Source organism: Trachypithecus francoisi, unplaced genomic scaffold (assembly GCF_009764315.1).
Source record: "Trachypithecus francoisi isolate TF-2019V2 unplaced genomic scaffold, Tfra_2.0 Lachesis_group16, whole genome shotgun sequence".
Classification (NCBI taxonomy): Eukaryota; Metazoa; Chordata; class Mammalia; order Primates; family Cercopithecidae; genus Trachypithecus; species Trachypithecus francoisi.
Window position 1 is genome coordinate 97,600,166 of NW_022681461.1, and position 20,998 is coordinate 97,621,163.

Consider the following 20,998-nt stretch of genomic DNA (forward strand, 5'->3'; position numbering starts at 1 on the left):
GCTGGTCTTGAACTCCCGACCTCAGGTGATCCACCCACCTCGGCCTCCCTAGTGTTGGGATTACGGATGTGAGCCACCGTGCCCAGCCCTAGAGTATGATTTTTAATAAATGGAAATAATTAAATTTGAATTCGTTTTAGGAAACAAAGGAAGATCTGAAAAGTCTGTGGTGAACTCAAAATTGCCCACAAATGATAACACACAAAAACCAAAGCCCTCACAGGCACCAGTATAAACGTTGGTGGGGGGTGCTTCCAGGGGTCACGTCACTCGTTACGGGTGAGGAGGCTGAGGCCCAGAGGAAAGGCAGAAGGTCCTACAAGGGACATGGCCAGTCCATGGCTGAGCCAGCATCCAGCCCCAGCTCCTCAGGTCCCACCCCAGGGCCTTTTCTACCCCCCTGTATTAATCAGGGTTCTTTTAGAGGAATGGAACTAATAGGACAGATATATATAAAGGGGAGTTTACTAAGTATTAAATCACAGGATCACAATAGGCTGTCTGCAAGCTGAGGAGCAAGGAAAGCCAATCTGAGTCTCAAAACTGAAGAACTCGGAGTCTGATGTTCGAGGGCAGGAAGCATCCAGCACGGAAGAAAGATGTAGGCTGAGAGGCTAGGCCCATCTCACTTTTTCATGTTTTTCTGCCTGCTTTTTTTTTTTTTTTTTTTGAGACGGAGTCTCGCTCTGTCGCCCGGGCTGGAGTGCAGTGGCCGGATCTCAGCTCACTGCGAGCTCCGCCTTTCGGGTTCACGCCATTCTCCTGCCTCAGCCTCCCGAGTAGCTGGGACTATAGGCGCTCGCCACCTCGCCCGGCTAGTTTTTTGTATTTTTTTAGTAGAGACGGGGTTTCACCGTGTTAGCCAGGATGGTCTCGATCTCCTGACCTTGTGATCCGCCCGTCTCGGCCTCCCAAAGTGCTGGGATTACAGGCTTGAGCCACCGCGCCCAGCCCTGCCTGCTTTTTATTACTGGCAGCTGATGAGATGGTGCCCACCAGACTCAGGGTGGGTCTGCCTTCCCCAGCCCACGGAACTCAAATGTTCATCTCCTTTGGCAGCATCCTCTCAGAAACACCCAGGATCAGTACTTCGCATCTTTCAATCCAATCAAGTTGACACTCAGTAGTAACCATCACATCCCCCTTCCAGAAGTTTCCCTCCCACACAAGCTACCTCTGTGCCTGAGCTCAGGTCTCCACCCTCAGGTTGCCAGCTGTTCTAGGACAGGTGATGCTGTGCACAGGAGACAGACCAGGCAGGCATGGATTCCGTCTGTGAGGTCTCTTAACGTGACTACCTTCTCACAAAGGCCAGGAGGAGAGAGAAATGGAGAATGGGGCCATGAGACTCTTGTAGCAGACAGCAGTGGCTTCATGCTTCCAGAAGGTCAACTGTGATAATGGAAAGAGATGTACTACAAATTCTAACGTGGCCACTGAAATAACAACTTTCTACAGATTCAAGCCATGCAAAGTATGTTCTCTGACAACAATGGAATTAATTAGAAATCAAAAAAAGAAGTGTGTCTAGAAAATCCTCCCAAATATTTGGATACTAAATAACATTCTTCTAAATAAGATACAGGAAACAGAAGAGGCCAAAGGAGAAATTAGAAAGAATTTTTGAATTGAATAAAAACAAAAAGGCAGTAAAATACAGTTTGCATGGTGTTCCTAAAGCACTCCTTGGGAAGCAAATTACAGTGTAAAATGCCCACTAAAAAGGAAGAAAGGCCTCAGGTCAACAGCCTCTGCTTGCCTCTCAAGACTAGAAAAACAGCAAATTAAATCTGAAGTAGAAAGAAGAGAATGAATAATAATGAAAAAGAGCAGAAAATCAATACAACCTGAAGCCAATTCTTTGAGAAGGTAAATAAAATTTATAAACCTTTAGTCAGACTGAAGAAAAGAGAAAAAAGAGAGAGAATGCAAAATATCACTATTAGGAAGAGATCAATGACCTCACTACATCTTCTACAATTATTAGGAATATAAGGGGATATTAAAACACTTTAGCACCAATATATTCAACAGCAGAAATGAAATGGACAATTTCTTTGAACCACCAAAGTCACTCAAGAAATACATAAGTCGAACAACTGGGGTGGTGGCTCACGCCTGTAATCCCAGCACTTTGGGAGGTTGAGGCGGGTAGATCACCTGAAGTCAGGAGTTTGAGACCAGCCTGGCCAACGTGACGAAACCCTGTCTCTACTAAAAATACAAAAATTAGCTTGTGTGGTGGTGGGCACCTGTAATCTCAGCTATTCAGGAGGCTGAGGCAGGAGAATCGCTTGAACCCAGGAGGTGGAGGTTGTGGTGAGCCAAGATCGTGCCATTGCACTCCAGCCCAAGTGACAAGAGCAAAACTCTATCTCACAATAAAACAAAACAAAACAAAACTATACATATAAAATAAACTGAAATTGTAGTTAAGCCTTTATTTTTATTATAAAGAAGTTTATCAGGATAATGTGGTACTGATGTGAAGGTAGACATACAGACCAATGGAACAAACAAGAGAGTCCATGAAGAAATAGAGAGTCTGCAGAATAGAGAGCCCAGCAAAAAAATCTCCAGGCCCAGACAGCATCACTGATGAAATCTACCAAATATTTAAGGAAGAGATAATAACAATCCTTCCCACATTCTTTCTGAAAATCAGAAAGTTGCAACTACTTCATCACTCATTCTATGAGGCCAGCATTTCTCCAATAGCAAAAGTAGATAGAAATCATTGCAAGAAAAAAGTAACTATAGACTGATAGCCCTCATGAACATAGATACCACAATTGTAAGCAAAATTTTAGCAAACTGAACCTGTCTATGAAAATAATGTATCATGAGCAAGTGAGGTTTCACCCAGGAATAGGATGTCTGTTTACCACTTGAAAATCAATGTAATTCTCTATTTTACCATATTAAAAATGATATATGACAATCTCAAAAGAAACAGAAAAAGATTTGAACATTTTCATCAATTCTAGATGAAAAAAGGCTCTCCAAAAATAAAGAATAGAAAGTATTCGTTTTCTATCATTGTGTAAAGAATTACCACATCTTAGCAGCTTAAAAGAACACCTGTTTATTATCTCATAGTTTTTGTGGGTCAGGAGTCCATGTACAGTTTAGTGGGGTCCTCTGCTAAGGTCTCAAAAGCAACAATCAAGGTATGAGACAGGGCTATAGTCTTATCTGTGGTTCAACTGGGGAGTGGTGTGTTTTTAAGCTCGTTCAGTTTAGGGGCAGACTGCAAACCCTTGTCATTGTATTAATAGGAATTGAGGGATCCATTTTCTTGCTGGTTTTTGGTTGGAAGATGCCCTTTATTCCTAAAGACTACCCACAATTCCTGTCCCATGGGGTTCCCCAAATGGTCACTTCCTCTCTCAAAACCAACAAGGGAGTGAGAGACTCCAGTAAGACCAACAAGATGGGAGATACTATCTTATGCAGTAATCACGTGCACATAATCACATGCACAGCTTCCTCTTTGCCATACTCTGTTGGTTAGAAGCAAATCACAGATTCTCTCTACACTCAAGGAGGGTGGGGGCTGGTGGGGACCAGACATGGCTGTAAGCAATGAGATGCAAGGATCCTGGGGGATGCCCTGGGGACTGTCTACCATGGAAGGAAGCTTGCTCAAGGGCATCCACAAAAAAACTCATAGTTCACATCATGTTGAATGGTATAAGACTGAATGAATGCAATTAGAACAACCAGGAGCAAGAGAAGGCGTCCACTCCCACCATTTCTACTCAGCAAGGTGTTGAGGTCCTCAGCAAAGTACTAGAGGTCAGTGTCACTGGCAAGAAAAAAAAGTCATGAATGTTAGGAAAGGAAGAAGTAAACTGTCTTTTTCTATTTAACACATGACATGATTCTGTAGAAAATCTGATCAAATCTGTGAAAACTCTAGTAGAAGTACAAAGTGAGTTTAGCAAGGTTGTAGTATATAACTTCAACATACAAAATCCATTGTTTTTTTCAAATCACCAATGAATAATCAGAAATTAATTAAAACACCATTTACCATAGCATTGAAAATATAAAATACTTACGGATAAATCCAACGAAATATGTGTAAGACCCATTCAGAAAACTACAAGATATTGTTGGAAAAAATTAAAGATATAAGTAAATGAGAGATTATACCTAGTTCATGGATAGGAAGATTCAATAATGTTTAGCTGCCTAATCTCCCCATATTGATCTGCAGATGCAACACAGGCCAAATAAAAATTCCAGCAGCTTTTTAAATGCAAACTGAAGTTGATTGTAAAATTTATATGGAAAAACACAGGATGTAGAATACCAAAACATCTTTAAAAAAATTTTTTTGAGGGGTCAATACTACCTAATTTTAAGAATTATTATAAAGCAACACTATCAAGAAAATGGTTGTTTGGATGTAAAGGCAGACAAATAGAACAATGAAACAGAATAGAGATTTTAGAAATAGACCTACATGGATGTGGAAATTGATATTTGATAAAAGCACAAAGGAAATGTAGTGGAGAAAAGCTAGACTTTTCAATAAGTGGTGCTGGACTAATTGAATATATAACAAAAAGAACATTGATCCCTACCTCACACTATGTAGAAAAATGAATTTGAAATAGATCACAGCCCTCAGTGGGAAATAGAAAAGACAAAACTTCCAGAAGAAAACATTGGAATTAGACAATGATTTCTTGGAAAGGATACTAAAAAGCATAATCTCCAAAAGCAAAATATTGATTAATGGATTATATCAAAATTAAAATATTCTGTTGTTTGGGCTGGGCACAGTGGCTCCTGACTGTACTCCCAGGACTTTGGGAGGTCGAAGTGGGCAGATCACTTGAGGCGAAGAGTTTGAGACCAGCCTGGCCAACATGGTGAAACCCCATCTCTACTTAAAATACAAAAAATTAACTGAGTGTGGTGGCATACACCTGTAATGCCAGCTACTTGGGAAGCGGAGGCATGGGCATCACTTGAACCTGGGAGGTGGAGGTTACAGTGAACCAAGATTGAGCCACAGCACTCCAGCCTGGGTGACAGAGCAAGACCCTATCTCAAAAAAAAAAAGTTCTGCCATGTGAAAGGCTGTGTTAAGGGAATAAAAAGAAAGCCATAGTTCAAATGAAAATCCCAGCAGCCCTACTTTTGTACAAATTGAAGAATCAACTTCGATTTGTACAAAAACAGAGCTGCTGGGATTTTCATTTAGACTGCATTGCATCTGCAGATCAATTTCAGGAGAATAGGCAGCTTAACATCATTGACTCTTCCTAGCCACAGACTCAGAGAATATATTTGCAAATCGTATGTTGCAGGCTGAAGAATGGCCCCAAAGCCCATCGACTATACATGGCAAAATGCAGATGAGATGAAGGGTCATGACCCGGGGAGATGATCCTGGCTTCTCTGAGTGGGCCTGATGTAATCCCAAAGGTCCTTCTAAATGAGGAACAGTAGAGTTAGGGTCGGGGAGGAAAAGGAGGCAATGAGGACAGAAGCCAAGGTTGGAGTCACACTCTGCAGATGAAGGGAGGGGCCATGAGTTATCATGCAGCAGTCTCTAAAAGCTGGAAAAGTCAATGAAGCAGATTCTCCCCAGAAGCCTCCAGAAGGAACCCAGCCCTATCGACAACTTGATTTTAGGCTTCTAACTTCCACAACCGTAGAATAATAATTTCGTGTGACTGTAAGCCTCTAAACTTGTGGTAATTATCTTACAGCAGCAATAGACTCTCATGGATCACATACAGTTGATAAAGGGATAGTACTCAGAACACAGAGAGAACTCTTCAAACTCAGTAAAAACAAAACTAACCCTCGAATTAGGAAAACAGGCACACGATGTGAAAGGATGCTTCACTGAAGAAATGTATGGATATATAGCAAATAAGCCTATGAAAAGATGCTTGACATCATTAGTCATAAGGAAAATGGAAACAAAACATGATGAGACGTCACCACACCCCTGTGAAAATGGCGCAACCAGAAAGGACTGATGATACCCAGTGCTGACAAGGATGTGGAAGACCAGCCTCTCTTGCATGGCTGGACGCAGCAGGGCAGGAAAACTGCTTTGCAATTTCACAAAAAGCTAAAAACATACCTGCTGATATGGTTTAGCTGTGTCCCCACCCAAATCTCAAATTGTAGCTCCCATAATTCCCATGTGGGAAGGACATGGTGGGAGGTCATTGAATCACGAGGGCGGGTCTTTCTTGTGCTGTTCTCGTGATGGTGAACAAGTCTCACGAGATCTGATGGTTTTATAAAGGGGAGTTTCCCTGCACATGCTCTCTCTTGCCTGCTGCCAGGCAAGACGTGACTTTGTTCCCCCTTTGCCTTCTGCCATGATTGTGAGGTCTCCCCAGCCATGGGGAACTGTGAGTCCATTAAACCTCTTTCCTTTATAAATTACCCTGTCTTGGGTATGTCTTTATGAGCAGTGTGAGAATGGACTAATATACCTACCGTACAATCAAACAATTTCCAAGCCTGGATATTAACCCAGGAGAAATGAAACCATATATCTACACAAAGACCTGTGCACAGAGGTTCATAGCAGCCTGGTTTGTCATGGCCCCATTTGGAAGCGACCTAAATGTCCATCAACACCGGAACGGATACACAGCTGCGGTCCATCCACACACGGAGTATGACTGTGCTGAACGGATACACAGCTGCGGTCCATCCACACACGGAGTATGACTGTGCTGAACGGATACACAGCTGCGGTCCATCCACACACGGAGTATGACTGTGCTGAACGGATACACAGCTGCGGTCCATCCACACACGGAGTATGACTGTGCTGAACGGATACACAGCTGCGGTCCATCCACACACGGAGTATGACTGTGCTGAATGGATACACAGCTGTGGTCCATCCACACACGGAGTATGACTGTGCTGAACGGATACACAGCTGTGGTCCATCCACACACGGAGTATGACTGTGCTGAACGGATACACAGCTGTGGTCCATCCACACACAAAGTATGACTCTGCAGTGAAAGGAAACGAACCGCTGTGCACAGTACAACATCATGACCCTTAAAATAGGTCTGCCGAGGAGAGGAAGACAGGCAGCAGAGAGTGGATAGGATATGATTTTCACTCATAAAAAGTATTAGGAAAATAAGCTGTAGTGACAGAGACAAGCGCAGACATTGCCTGGGGACACAACGAGGGGGGCCAGATGGGGGTGGGATTGCAATGAGGAAGCTTCTGGCGGTGACAGATCTGTTCCTTGTCTCTACTGTGGTGCTGGTTTCACGGGTGCATTCTCTGTCAAGCTACTCAAGTTGTACACTTGAAAGCCATGTAGCTTATTCAATGTCAAGTACACCCCTGTAGGCTCTTAGGAAAGAAAATCCTACGGGACCCAGAGCATAAGCTTTCTGATGGCTCTTGGGGGCCCTTCCTCTCGGGTGAGGGGCAGCCAGGACTCCTGCCCATCACAGTCCTCCACCTCCCCACAGACCCACATCCTCCCTCTTGGCACTGGGTTCCAGCAGGAGCTCAGGAGGGGCCGGGCAGGGAGCCCAGTGCCCACTCTGCACAGCTCCCTGGTCCCAGAGGGTCTGGGGCCCCAGAGCCAGAGAAAGGCGAAGAACAGGGTGTGGGCTCAGCGTGCGGTCACAGGGGAGTGAGCATGCAGCGGCAGCACAGCCCAGCCCCACTCCTCTCTACTTCCCACCCTTTTCTTGGTCAGGATGACAAGGTGACCTGGCGAGTGGGACCCTCGAGATGCCAGGCATGTGCCCCCCATCAAACTGCCGAGCAGGAGGACACAGGAATGGCCCAGACAGTGGCCCCCAGACCAGGATGCGGTCAGTGATCCCAGAAACCACAAGCCATGAAAACCACACTCAGTGGCCAAGCTGTGGGAATCCACAGCAGAGACAAGCCATTCCACCAGTCCTCAGCGCTGAACACTGGGCTGGACAAGGAATATTGCCCTGCCTGATTCGGATCACACGTTCCGAGTAGATGATAGAAGAGTGGTAACCGTAATCAAACCCAGGCCTGCCCAATCAGGGTCTCTCGTAGTGCTCAGATAAATAAATAAAAAGTACAAGGCATATTAGGAAAGAAAACACACTTTGGGCAAGGAAACTAAAAACCATGTCGGCCGCAGTGGGAACAGGGTCGCCTGGCTCCGGGGTCAGAGGGCAGCGCCTTTGGGTAGGGAATGGAGAGAGGGCACACTGAGCCCAGTTCTGGTGCTGGAGGAGACCTGTGCAGTGAGGATTCTGATCCACTTAAGGGAGGAGGCTCCAAGCGCACAAGCTGCCTTCTGCCAGCTTCCCTCCCACCTCCCTCCCACCCCACCTTCGTCCTGATACCTCTCCCTCCTCTGGGGCTCAGCGTCATCTCCCCTCCCCTTGGAGCATCTGTGACGACTCAGAGTCTGGGGGCTCACACGATACTCTCTGAGTCCCCCTTCCTTTATCACAGTGCAGCAGCTGTGCGGTCAGCAGTGGGTTGGCTGTCCCCCCCGCGGGGCCGGGCTCTGTGCTCAGGGTGGGGTCCCCCTTGCTCACAGTGGCTGCTTGGGGCTCAGTACAGGAGGCACCCAGGGCACCCCCGAGAGCACTCATTGCTGCCACTCAGGCACGGCCTCCCTCCACGGAGGTAACATGGACTTGGCCCCCCCAGGGGCGCAGCTGAACTCAGAGGCCAGGTGGTGGAGGTGCAGGGAGTGGCAGGCGTCAGGGCCCCCAGGGGTGAAGGCTGGGACTGGGAATTTCTGGGCACCCCCTGGCCCTTGCCATTCCCAGGTCTATACTCAGCCCTCCCAGTGAGCCCACGGACCCCTGCACCCACACTAGGGCCGGGTGGACAAGGCTCCAGGCAGTGGAGTCAGAGCCGTGGGGCTGCGAGACCTGCTGCCTCAGCGGGGGCAATGTGCTGGGGGCTGCTGTCTCCCACACGGAGCTGCGGCCAGCAGAACTCGGGGAAGCCAGCATCCGGTGTCCCACGGCAGGGGGTTTGCCAGGTGCCACCAGCCACCTTCACATTAACTCCTTCAGGCCAGGATGTCCCTTGGGCAGAGGAACCCTACCTAGTCCAGGGGCTGTCCGCAGGGGAGTCTAAGAGTAGGCAGAAGGATCACCAGAGTCAGATCCGATTCATCCTCCCAGGCCTGGGGCAAACCCACCCCATGTGAAGGCCCCTAACAATAGGAATTTATGGGTCCCCCACCTCCTGCAGCTGTCTGTCCCCCTTATGGAGTCTATGGGTGCTTACAGATAGCGGGAGCTCAGGAACAGTGCGGTGTCCATCTGAGGGGCCTGTTTCGTGATCACATAGCCCTCACCTGCACCAGGAGCACCCGAGAGCAGGAGCCAAGGCTCCTCCATGCTCCGCATACCCTCCCCTGCGGGCCTCAGCCCCTCGAGGCCTCTGCTAGAGGCTTATGGGTCCCTGTAGGTCACAGGTTGACAATAGTCATCTGTACAGCAGCCGCACTGGGCCTGCCAGCATTTCCACCTGGCGAGTTGAGTGGAGCAGAGAAAAGGCAGAAGGAAGCCTCGGAGAGACTAACAGAAGCAAAAGCAAAGCCAGAGGCCCAGAGACGGCTCTGAGTTCCAGAGGTGGGGACGGGAGTGTGGGGAAAAGAACGAGAGATCAGTTGGTTACCATGTCTATATAGAAGGAAGTAGACATAAAAAACTCCATTTAGTTCTGTATTTGAGATGCTGTTAATCTGTGACCTTACCTTCAACTTTGTCCTTGCAAGAGACATGTGCAAAGGTGACTTAGGTTAAAAGGATTTTGGGCGGTGCAGAATGTGCCTTGTTAAACAAGTGCCTAAAGGCTGCTTATGGTTAAAGGTCATCAACATTCTCTTAAATCTCAAGAAAGAGAAAAACATTTGTCTCCTGCCCCTCCCTGGGCAATGGAACATCTCCGGGTAACACCAATTGTGCATTCTGTTTACTAAGCAAGGAGAAAACCACCTTTAGGAATAAGGTGGGGCTTGCTGGAGCAATACTGCTAAAAGGTTTATGGAGATGTTCGCATATGCATCTCAAGGCACAGCATTTTCCTTTAAACTTATTCATGTCACAGGGATTTTTGTTCATATGTCTTACTGCTGATTTCCTCCCTACCATAGTCCTATTGTCCAGTCACTCCCTTATCTTTTTGATGGTAAAGATAATTGTCAATAAATACTAAGGGAACTCAGAGACCAGGGCCGGCGTGGGTCCTCTGTAAGTTGAGCGCCGGTCCCCTGGGTCCCGCTTTTCCTTCTCTACACTTTGTCTCTGTGTTTTATTCCTTTTCTCAAGTCTTTCGTCTCCACCTAACGAGAAACACCCACAAGTGTGGAGGGGCAGGCCACCCCTTCACGGGAGCCTGCAGGGGTCTGAGCCCTCTCCAGGAGAGACAGACTGAGGCTGCGGAGAACCCTCCATCCTCTGCTGGGTCTGGGCGTAGGGCAGCTGGTCCCAGGAGAGGGCCTGCTTGGCTGACTAGGAGGAAAACAGGTGTTGTCAGGCCTTATGCAACCCACAGTTTTGTGAGCTCAGCCTTCTGGCTACTTCCAAGAGGAAATGCTTGTGGGAGGAGGACCTTTCCCTCTCCCGTGGGCTCAGATCCGTCCCACCCACTTGCCTCCTTCAAATCTTTGCTTCATTCTTGATGAGGGATTCATGCGCACACAATCACCTTTGGTACAACAGGGGACCCCAGGAAGCAGGTGGCAGGAAGCCCCAGCAGGGGTGCCAAGTGGGCAGAGCAGGGGCCAGGCAGCCGGGGTCAGGTGGCTGTGAGTGCAGGGGTCAGCGAACATTCTCTGTAAGGGACTGTTTAACACACAATTCAGGAGTTGTGAGTCATATGGCCTCTGTCCCAACTACTCTATTCTGCCTGGCGTTTGGAAACTGCCAGAGATGATAGAAACCAACCAGAGACAATATGGAAGCCATGGGAATGGCTGTGCCGATAACACTTTAATCACAAACAGGCATGGTGGCCCTGCTTTGTCTTAGCCAGTGGGAAACCCCCTCAGCCCTAGAGCATCTGATCCACCCACAGGGCCAAGTCACAGGGAAGCAAGGACAGATGAGCAGCACAGTGGCATGGCCAGTGGTCAGGGCAGGGCAAATAGCCATGGCATTCCATGATCGCCTGTAAGGCAAGCAAGCACTGACAGCTGCGGTGAGGGAGGCACGCTAGGGCTTCGCCTAACCTTGCAGACGTGAGGCAGGCGGCTGGACGCCGGCACTGGGCGCAAAGCTCTGCGGGCCATGCCTACAAGGGACTGGTGGGAACTCCCTCTTTCCATGAGGATAGGGGCCACGATCCCCACGTTGCCCTCTTGGTGAGGACTGAGGGATGTGCTCCTCCAGCCAGGGTGCATGGAGAGACCCTCTAACCTCACTGCCGGGCTAGGTGGGCCGCACCTTCATCTCCGACACCTTGTAGCTGTAGTTGTACCCTTTCCCCGAATTCCAGTTGATGCCATTTGCAAAGCTGTCATGGGCCCCCCCGAGGTAGCCACCATTCAGGTTTGACAGGTGACAGGTGGCATACCACCAGGCTCCCTGATAGCGCACAGCACAGTTTTTAGCATCTTGGTCGTTGTCTCGGTCTTTGGTGGAGAAGGGGTGGTTATTGTGGTATGTCAGAGAATCGCCTGCTCAGAGGGGAAAAATAGGGCATTTTCCACGAAGTGCCAGGGAGCCTGGATCCTAGGTCCAGTGCAGAGCTGCCATGGCCAGGAGCCCACGTTGTGCACTGCACAACTCCAAGGGGCACCACCCAGTGAACATGCACTCTGCTGGGACAGCAGCTTTGGCCTCTCCTTGCCTGGTCTGCTCAGCCAGCTAACAGGCATTCCTACACTTGGAGACCGCCTGGCTCTGGGTGGGGCAGCAGAGGGGAAGAGTGACTTCCGGCAGAGTGTAGGGATTCAGTCTCTGTAGAAATAGACTTATCATCTTCCCCATTTTTCATCAATAATGGTAGCAAATAATCATAGCCACTATGTATTGTACTTTTTGTGACATGTGGATCCTAATTTTCACAAGTACAATAAACTGGGTGAATTGATGGATGAACAGATTGAGGGTTTGTGGGTAGGACAGGTTAAGTCACCCCCCAACGTCACACAGCAGAGGCACAGCCAGATGCTGAGCACGCTGTCTCCCCTTCCCCAACCCCCCTCAGAGGCCCAGGCCACTCAGCCCCCACAGACACTCACCCGCGCTGCCCTCCACAAAGGTCCCCAGGACCAGCTTGTACTTCTCTGCCTCATTGGCCACCTTGAATGATCTGTACTTAGCAAATTGGCGATTGCCCTCAAAATCCACCAGGTCTACACGGAGCTCACTGGTTCCTGTGGGAGAAAGGTTTTAAGCTCCCAGCTCAATGGCCCTTCTGCCTCCAGGAACCGGAGGTGGGAATTGGAGCGTTTTCAGATGTCTGAACTTGGAATCCACGGAAAGCTTCCTCGAGTTTATGCAGAAAGTCCTCTGTGGTAGGAGGGATTGGGAGGACCTACTCCCTCAGGTCCACCTGCTGAACCTGGAGTTTCCCCCCTCCTACAACTATTACTTCACTTCATCAAGGAACCGTGCATTTCCCTGGAATGGGCTGTGAGGTCACCGATCCTCACTGTGGGAAAGTACTGCATTCCTTCCTTTACGTGGAAAGGTCACAGCAAACATGAGGAGGTGGCTTAGGAGCTCGGAATGGGCTCCTGGGGAGGAAGGGACCGTTTTCCAGTTTCCCCAGGATCAGGGACCAGCTGATACGCTGGAGCTGGTGGCAGGAGGATGAAGATGCTGTCCTCACTGCTGCTGAGGGCTGTGGCCTGGCCGGAGGAATGAGAGGGGGCCCAGAGAGGAACCTCCTTCTGCCCCTGAGACAGCAGCTTTAGGAAGGGGAGACAGTGGTGAGTGAAGTTAGGGCTAGGGGTTGGGCCAGGCCCCGATGGTCTCTCTCTTTCTCTGCATGCTCAGGGTCTAAGATGCCAGTAGGGCCAAGACCTGAAGAGGCCTTCAGCCCAGAACTCTAACCCTCTCCGGTCCTGATGCTGCCACAGCCTGCGGCAGGGGACGCAGCCCTCGGAGGTCCCAGTGCCACCCTGAGTGTGCTCAGGGCCCGATCCCCTGTGGGCTAAGAGGCGCTTATGTTCCAGGTAGCCCAGGCCTAAGGGGCAGGGGCACCCCATTCAAGACCCCCTGACCCCTGAGCCCCAGCAGCGGCGTTACCCTGGGCAGTCAGGGCGTGGATGTTGTCGTTCCCCAGCCAGAACTCTCCAAGGCGACTGCCAAAGCCCTGCTTGTACGCGGCCCAGTCCCGGTAGAAGTCCACGGAGCCATCCACCCTCCGCTGGAAAACCTGTGGAGGAGCCAGGGGACAGGAGGGGACAGGAGCCAGGGGGGCAGGCAGACATCCCACAGCATGGGGGACCCGCCCTCCAGAGGAGCAGCGTTTGTAGTTGGCAGAGCATTACAGACTGGGGTCCCCAGCACGCCCACCTGGTCTCCTCACAGACCCCACGGGATGAAGGAAGAAATGGGGGCTCAGAGAGGGGAGGCAACAAGCCGCAAGCCACACAGCAGGAGAGCACCTGGCCCCTCCCAGCCTCCCCCACGGCCTGGACGTTTACCCACGGGTCACCTCCCCCATCATCTCTGTCCTCGACCAGGGGAATAGAGAATTCCAGAGTGTGTTCTCCGGCCAGGTGTGCAGTCTGGACTCTGGGTCTCCCAGGCTGACCGCCTCTGCCCAGGGTCCCTCAGCCCCACACTCACGGTCCAGCCCCCTCCGTCCATGTCCATGTCACAGAGCACAGTCAGGGGCCGGCAGTCAGGCAGGTAGATGGTGTGCCAGCCGCTCAGGGAAGGCCCACGGTCTAGCAGGTCCTTACAGGTGTGTGGGCCTGGGAAGAGAACCCAGGGAGTGGCTGCAGGACGGGAGCCCCTGGGCAGGGCAGGGGCAGTGGGAGGGAGGCCCGGGAGGGAGGAGTGGGGCCACAGGCTTCTGTGTGGACAGAGCAGGACTCCCAGGCCTGGACAGGGACATGGTCCCCAGCATCATGCAGCTGTGATGGCTACACCCAGTCGGCCTGACCCTCCCACCTCCTATTGCTTCCCCCATCTTCACCTCCCGGGAATGTGGCCTTTCGGGTACATTCCAATTTTCTTTGTGGCACACAACTAGGAAAGCCATGCCCTGCTCCTTACAGGGGCATCTGCCAGGGAACCAGACACCACCATCCTATGAATCTGGCCAGTGCAGAGAGGGAAGAAAGGGCAGAGGCCTCGGGCTGGGACTGCACAACATCCCGACGCTGCCCGGCTCCTGGTGGGTGCAAGTCGGGGTGGGTTGGGCTGGGTTCCGTAGGACAGGTGGAGCTGGAGGATCCTGGGGCCTGCCACCCACCTGTGTTACATTGATCAGATTCCCAAGCGTCTCCTGGAGATGGGGACAGACAGACACACACACAAAGAGTTGGAAGTCAGATAACTTGTCCCCAGCACAGAGCAGAAGATGGTGGCACTTGCCTCACTTTCCTGGCATGCAGGTGGCCACTGCCCTCCAGAAAACCTGCCAGTGCCCATGGCCATCTGGGGTGACTAGCCCTTCTTGTCCCTGGAGGCAGCAGAGTCACTGTGCCTGCATTCATTGACCCCTTCCTCCTGCCACACGTCTAAGCTAGAGGATCTTGGTGCTTCAGGGCTCCCCTGAGCCCCCAGAGGCTCCAGAGTGGCCTGTGTTTGTAGATGCGGCACGAAGGATGAGGTGAGGTGGGGTCTGGGCAGATAGGCATGTATTTACATTTAGAGGCAAAGTATGACGGAGCCTCCAGGTGAGTGAGAGAAAATATTCCTCTCACAGCGCACCCAGGACAGCGCAGAGCAGCTCGGGGGTGAACGGAGGGGTGAATGCGGGGCTGCTTTTTTCCCTGCAACACGTCGCTCTGGTTTTTCTAAATAATCTGTAAACATGTGCCTCAGAAAATGCGTTCTATTTTATATATTATACACACATAACAGATCAATACATAATATGTCTATCTGCGTCGGATGCATAGATTTCTATTTAAATGTATCTAGTGTATGTTTACACATTCTCTCTGATCAGAGCTTGTCGTTAATATTCCCTGCCCACTCTGGCCAACCTAGGTTTTGAAACAGTACCCCCAATGACAACACCTGCAGGGGGCAGGAGACACGAGGCAGCAGCACAGGGCCTCCTGCCTAGTGAGATGACAGGTGAGATGGAATGAGAGGGGCTGGCAGAGGTGAGCAGACAACCCTGTCCCACCCACCCCAGCTGATGCTGACCTTAGAGGGGGAAGGCTTGATCTCAGACCCACCCACAGGTGGATGCTTTGGCACTGAGAACCTCCCCCAGACTGAGACTCCGCCCCCAGACTGAGACCCCTCCCCCAGACTGAGACCCCTCCCCCACACTGAGACCCCTCCCCCACACTGAGACCTCTGCCCTGGACTGAGCCCTGGGAGTCCTTCCTGGACAGGCGTTGGCTCTGGTGAGGACAGTGTGGCAGCCCCAGAGGTCTCATCCACGCTCCTCTACAGCTGAGTCTGGAAGGGCCTCGCAGCCCCTCCTCACTCTCATCTCCTTACCCTTGGACCCAGGTGGTCCTGCCTTCCCAGGAGGTCCAGGGGGGCCACGTTCGCCTGCAAATTCCAAAGACACCACCTTAAACGGAGCTCCCGGCCCAGGATCCGAAGGACCCACCCTGGAGCTGGCGGCTATGATTCTTCCTGTCATGACCAGGATCCTGTTTGTGCTGCGATGTGACTGTGGCCCCACCTGAGCTTGCCTGCCTTGCACCAGAAGGTTCTAGACCCAGGACTCAGGCCTCACGAGGCTCTCCTGTCCACTCAGGGGCCAGGACCTGGAAATGTGGAGCCCTTCCCAGAGAACGTAGGTGAAGTCCTGGCTCTTCCCCTTCCAGGCATGAGAACCTGAAAACGTTTCCTCACTTCCCTTAGCTGCAGGTTCCTCCTCTGAAGCTGGTCCCTGGGAGACGTTTAGTCCCACAGCCCAGGTGAGAAAAGGGACTGGGAATCAGAGTCCTGCAGGGGGCCACAGAGCAGATGGTAGGTCAGGACTGAAACCAAGTTTTCTGCCAAAACACCCACTGGGCACTCATTAGGTCATTAAAGGATGAGCACCCCACTAAGGCCTTTTCAGAATGCCCAATGGGCCCTGGGAGTCAGCTCTGTCCCTGGCTCTAACAGGGGCCAGACCCAAGCTCTCAATCTATGAACCACGGTGGGGGTGATGCCCAACTCAGCATCTAGCTTCAAAAAGAGCAAGAGCCAGTGCCCCGCTCTGCTGACCGTGCCTGGCCTCCCCACCCGGCCCGCACCTACCTCTCTTTCCATCGGCGCCTGCCTCTCCCTTTGGCCCTGGGGCCCCGGGCAGCCCCGGGCAGCCTCGGAGAATGGTGAGCTTGTCAGAGCCCTCCAGGCCCACCACCTTCACCTCTGCAGAGAAACACAGGCGCCCACTCAGTGCCTGGCCCAACAGTGGCTGGGAGGTAAGGTTTTCTGCTCTGCTGGGGCCTTGGTCTGTCCTCACCCCTCGGGTACTGGTGAGGTGAAGACGTGATGGGGGGCAGAGTCCTGGCGTTGGAGGCCACCCCGACATAGGGGAGCCTCATCGTCTCAGTGCTGTGTGTCCTGGGGCAAGTCACTTAACTCCTCTGGGCTCTGTGCCCTGGGCTGCCACGTGGGGATAATAACGAGGTTGTGGCCAGGGCTGGACTAGAGAATGTGCATTTTAATCTCTTAGTGTAATTCGTGGCATTTAGAAAGAGCTTAATAAACAGTGGGCACTTGCAATAACCAATGACAATCAATGTTTCTAAGAAACTTGGGGAATTGAGGCTGACAAAGCATTTTCCCTCCCAGACCTTGGGAATGTGGTTGTGGAATTACTGGGCTGGAAGGGGCCTTCTAGGTCCTCTGGAGAGGGGCAGTGTGGGGTCCAAGGACACAGAGCCAGGTGTGGCACAGCTGGAGCCAAACCAAGGTTGTCTACTTCTTTGAAAAAATATTTTTCATTTTGTTGATTATGAAATCAATACGCCCTGCTAAGGGCACTCTTAGAGACTGGGGAACGGAGCAGCGCTCTCACCGGAGACACGGCAGCTGCCACTGCTTGGTGGATTTTTTTTTTTAATCTGTCCTCACCCCTGGCTCACTGGTCAGAGCAAGTGTAGATCACATTTTTTATTTGCTTAATTTTTCTTGTTAAAAAAGAATACTTAGTAATGTTGGATAATCTAGAAAATGAGACATGTTTGGGGGAAAAAGTTAGCTCACTCATAACATAACCAGTGAAGGGCCTCTGTGGTGTGCATTTTCTTCCTAGCCCCACTCGGGGCCTTTCTCCACGGGACCCATCATTGCCCTGGTCCCCTGGTCCACCACGAGCAGGCTCAGGCCATGGGGCCCACCAGGGTTTTTGGAAGTCATCCCGGGTTCTGAGTTCAGAGCAATGTACTCCAGCATGGCCACGATGCAGGGGGACCCAGAACCTCCCCCAGAAGGCAGAGCTACAGGTGGAGCTGCTGGGAATACCTGAGTGCCCCCAGGAGCTCAGGGAAGGAGGTCTGGAGCCCTGGGGTCACATCAGCCTCACTAGACTACATCAGGGACACAGTGGGGACCACCTGTCCCCAGTGCCGGGCACATCTCAGGCCAAATTCCCCGCAGAGCTGGGGCTTGACTTTGCTGGCCACGTCCAGCTGGGTGGTCTTCCAGTGTGACATGATCGTGGCATAGACTCTAACTAGGCCCACCCCCCACCAGCGCCCTGTATGCCCACCGCCTCCTCACACAGCTTGTGGGACTCTCAGGACGGCCCTTCAGTGGAGGAGGGTTCGCCCCGGGGAGCCTCCCCTGCTGCATGCTCTGAATTTGAGACCTGGCCCATTTGGCCCCAGGGCTCTGTTCCTAACCCCCGTGTTAGGCTGCATCTGTTTCTTTGAGCCTCTGTCTCCTCTTTAAAGTGTGAGGCTTAAAACAAGCTGTTGAGAAAATAAGGCAGGAACCTTCACAAAGGGCATAGTAGCGGGCTTGGCGTGCTGTGAGTGGTCAGCAGGTGGCCGCTGTCAGCTTCCCGGAGTGTGATCCCTCTAAGGTGCTAACCCCCCGGGGGACTGACTCACGTGGACAGGTGTTCTCAGTCAAGGCCATGGTCCACAGGAAGGAGAGGGCGAGGAGAGCAGGTCCCATTGCCACGGCAGCTTGGCTCAGCCCTGGAGCTCTGGTCTTTGCCACTGAAGGAACTCCGTGGTTCTTATAGGGCTGCAACCACCCACTGTCACCTCTGTCTCCATTTCCCAACGACAGTGGGGAAGGCCACTCCCTCCTGACGGCTTGGTGGCACCAACTGGCGGTGGAGACAGCCTCAGGGCGGCTGTCTTCCACAGGCCCCACAGGCTTCCCACTAAACGAGCCTGGCTTCCCCTGGCAGGGACGCTCTGCCCAGCAGAAGGCTCCCTGAGGCCGGTGTGGAAAGGGCCTGCCTGTTTGTGTCTTTAGGGAAAGCTTAGCAGGAACACCGCCTGAGGCCCACAGCAGGACAGAAGGGCTTGTGGAATCCAGCCCTCGAGGAGATCACTGGCCGAGAAGCTGCTGTGAGTCCACAGAAATTGAGTAACATCCACTGCGGTCTGAGGTGGTTCCCAGGGGAGGGAGAGGGAAGCAGAACGATTACCAGGGACCTCCCTGGGCCAGTGTGCAGGGAGTTGGTTCCAACCCTAAAGGACACTGGCTGGAGAAAAGTGGTATGAGCAGACCAGGAGCCTTGCCAAGGGGTGGCACGCTGGCACTGGATCAGGCTCCCGTCCAAGCCAGTGCTGCAAAGATGCAGGACTGTGAATGACACACAAGCAGCTTCAGCTGGGAGCGGGGGCAGGGGTGGGGAAGGGTGGCATGAAATTGCTCGCAGGGGCCATTGGACACCTGCCCCCTGAACAGGGGAATTGGTGAATTGGCCCCAGCTTCAAAGTGAGGTTATCCGCACCTCTTAACGGAGAGCAAAATCCTGAAGCAAACGCTGGCCTCGGGTTCAGTCCCATTAGGGAGAGGCGGCAGGCTGTGGCCCCAGTTGCACCACCAAAGGTCCCTGTGCAGGTGCCAAAAGGGTTAGAATCATGACCCCAAGTGGAAAAAGCCCTGTGAGGTTCCTCCATGGCAGACCAGCTCCATGTCCCTGGCATCATATGGGCCTGAAAACACAAAGCCACTCAAAGACCTCGACTCTGACCGTGCCAGACCCAGTGTGAGCAGAACGTGGCTGGGAAGGGCAGGCTCCCAGGGGTGTGTGAAAACGGAACCCAGAGATGTGGCCTCCCTCCTGGCACCTTCCCTTCTCACCAAAGTGCCGTGGGCAAGACTCACACAGAAACGGTGAGCCCCTCAGAACAGGGAGCTAAAAGCCCACGGCAGGCTGCCCAGATTCCCTGGCCGTTAGTCACCTGGGCTCCCTGAGTGGAGACGGTCTCCTGGGTAGGTGTGTGTTTCTTCTAAAGTCTAGACAGGATCGAGACATTGAATTTCATAGTATGAATATTTTAGCATAAAGCAATCTATGCCAATTTGGTATTTTGAGTAGTGGAGAATTTGGCCTATGTCAGTGACACCTTGATAATCCCATTGAAAATGTGAAATCGAGGAATTGAACGAGTTAGTGTGTACAGTTTTGGAACATTTAAGAGACCTCCCCTAAGTTCATCACAGTCATATGTTTAAATTATTAGATTTTGAAGAACTAGTTTATACTCAGAAGGCTTTGCTAAAGGTAGAAAGCTGAAGTACTAAGACATAAATTTAAACATATTAATTTTGGAAGTGCAATCAAAATGTTCAACACTATTAAATGAACGAAGTCGGTGATGGACCAAGAATCATTCACAGGCCTCATCAAGGACGTTATTAACATTTGCCTGTTACGGGTAGAACCAGGTTTATCCGCCAAATTTGGAGTCTCAAGGAAGCCCTGGACTTTTGAAATTGGGATTTCAATACATTGAACAAATTACATTTGACTCGAACTTTTTAAAAAACGAAGTAATCCACAGAGTAATCTCTGTGCGAGAAATAAAAGTAAGCAATAAAATACCATGGAAGGAACCAGCCACATCACCAGGACCGGGCACAGGTCGGCTGCTGGGCCTCTGAGGGCATTTTTGCTAAGGATGAGAAAACGGGGTCCACGGCGCTCCCTATGGGTCCACAGATGCTCCTGCCCCACCCTCGGCCTCCCTATGGGTGCTCCATAGCATCATTCCTTGCGTCAGCACACAAGGATTTGGCTTCCAACTGTTGTGGTCTCATAAGTATGAGAGAAAAAGGGCTTGTGATTAATAAACACCTACTATGTGCCAGGTACTGTTTTATGCCCTGTGGTGCAATAAGGAACAGAAAGACCAGTCCTTGTGCTCTAGACACCTGTTCTATTGAGGGCAAACAGAAAATAACCAACTAGACAAACAATCAAACGAAGGCATCATTATAATATCAGATCATATATCTCAAGAAAGCAATGTGGGCTGCAAAGTAAATATGAGTAGAGAGTATTATTAAAGTAAAGCCAAATGAAACAGCTATCTCAGTGGCTACACACACATGCACATACACACTCACACACACACACACACACACACACGCACGCACACACACACATTTATTTGTTGCTGTCATAAAAGTACAGGGTGAGTGCCCCTGGCCAGACACTTCTCCTTCCACAGTCATTCCAGGTCCCCAGCTTCTTCCAGCATGTGGCTCTTCCCCCTTCCATATGTGGCTCCTGTCCTGAGGGTGGTCTCCATTCCAGCCACTTGGAACTGGAAGAGAGCATGGGGGAGTCTGTGGCAGGGGCTTCTGGTGGCTTCCTGGTGCCTAATGGTGATGATGCTCCTCCCTTCCACTCATTGTCCCTTGGCCCGACCTGCACCACCGCTGGGTGACTGCAAGGAACACTAGGG

The 20,998-nt window shown here is 51.2% G+C and overlaps 2 protein-coding genes across 4 annotated transcripts in view; one reads left to right on the plus strand and one right to left on the minus strand.

The window, feature by feature from the left end:
* The window catches only part of FCN1 (ficolin 1), a 38,288-nt gene extending 37,661 nt beyond the window's left edge, over positions 1–627 (plus strand). For all 3 annotated transcript variants that reach the window (XM_033238612.1, XM_033238615.1, XM_033238616.1), the window contains one exon: positions 596–627. In XM_033238612.1, coding sequence (XP_033094503.1) covers positions 596–610 — 15 coding nt within the window. In that variant the 3' untranslated portion in view covers positions 611–627. The remainder of the gene's footprint in view (positions 1–595) is intronic.
* Positions 628–10,933: 10,306 nt separating this feature from the next.
* Positions 10,934–18,649, minus strand: LOC117099186 (ficolin-2-like). Its single transcript, XM_033238611.1, is given in 9 exon segments — positions 10,934–11,653; positions 12,221–12,355; positions 13,233–13,362; positions 13,779–13,906; positions 14,410–14,442; positions 15,618–15,671; positions 16,374–16,487; positions 18,176–18,265; positions 18,268–18,649. Coding segments are annotated over 9 exon segments (1,011 nt in total). The 5' UTR covers positions 18,347–18,649; the 3' UTR covers positions 10,934–11,405.
* Positions 18,650–20,998: the final 2,349 nt, after the last annotated feature.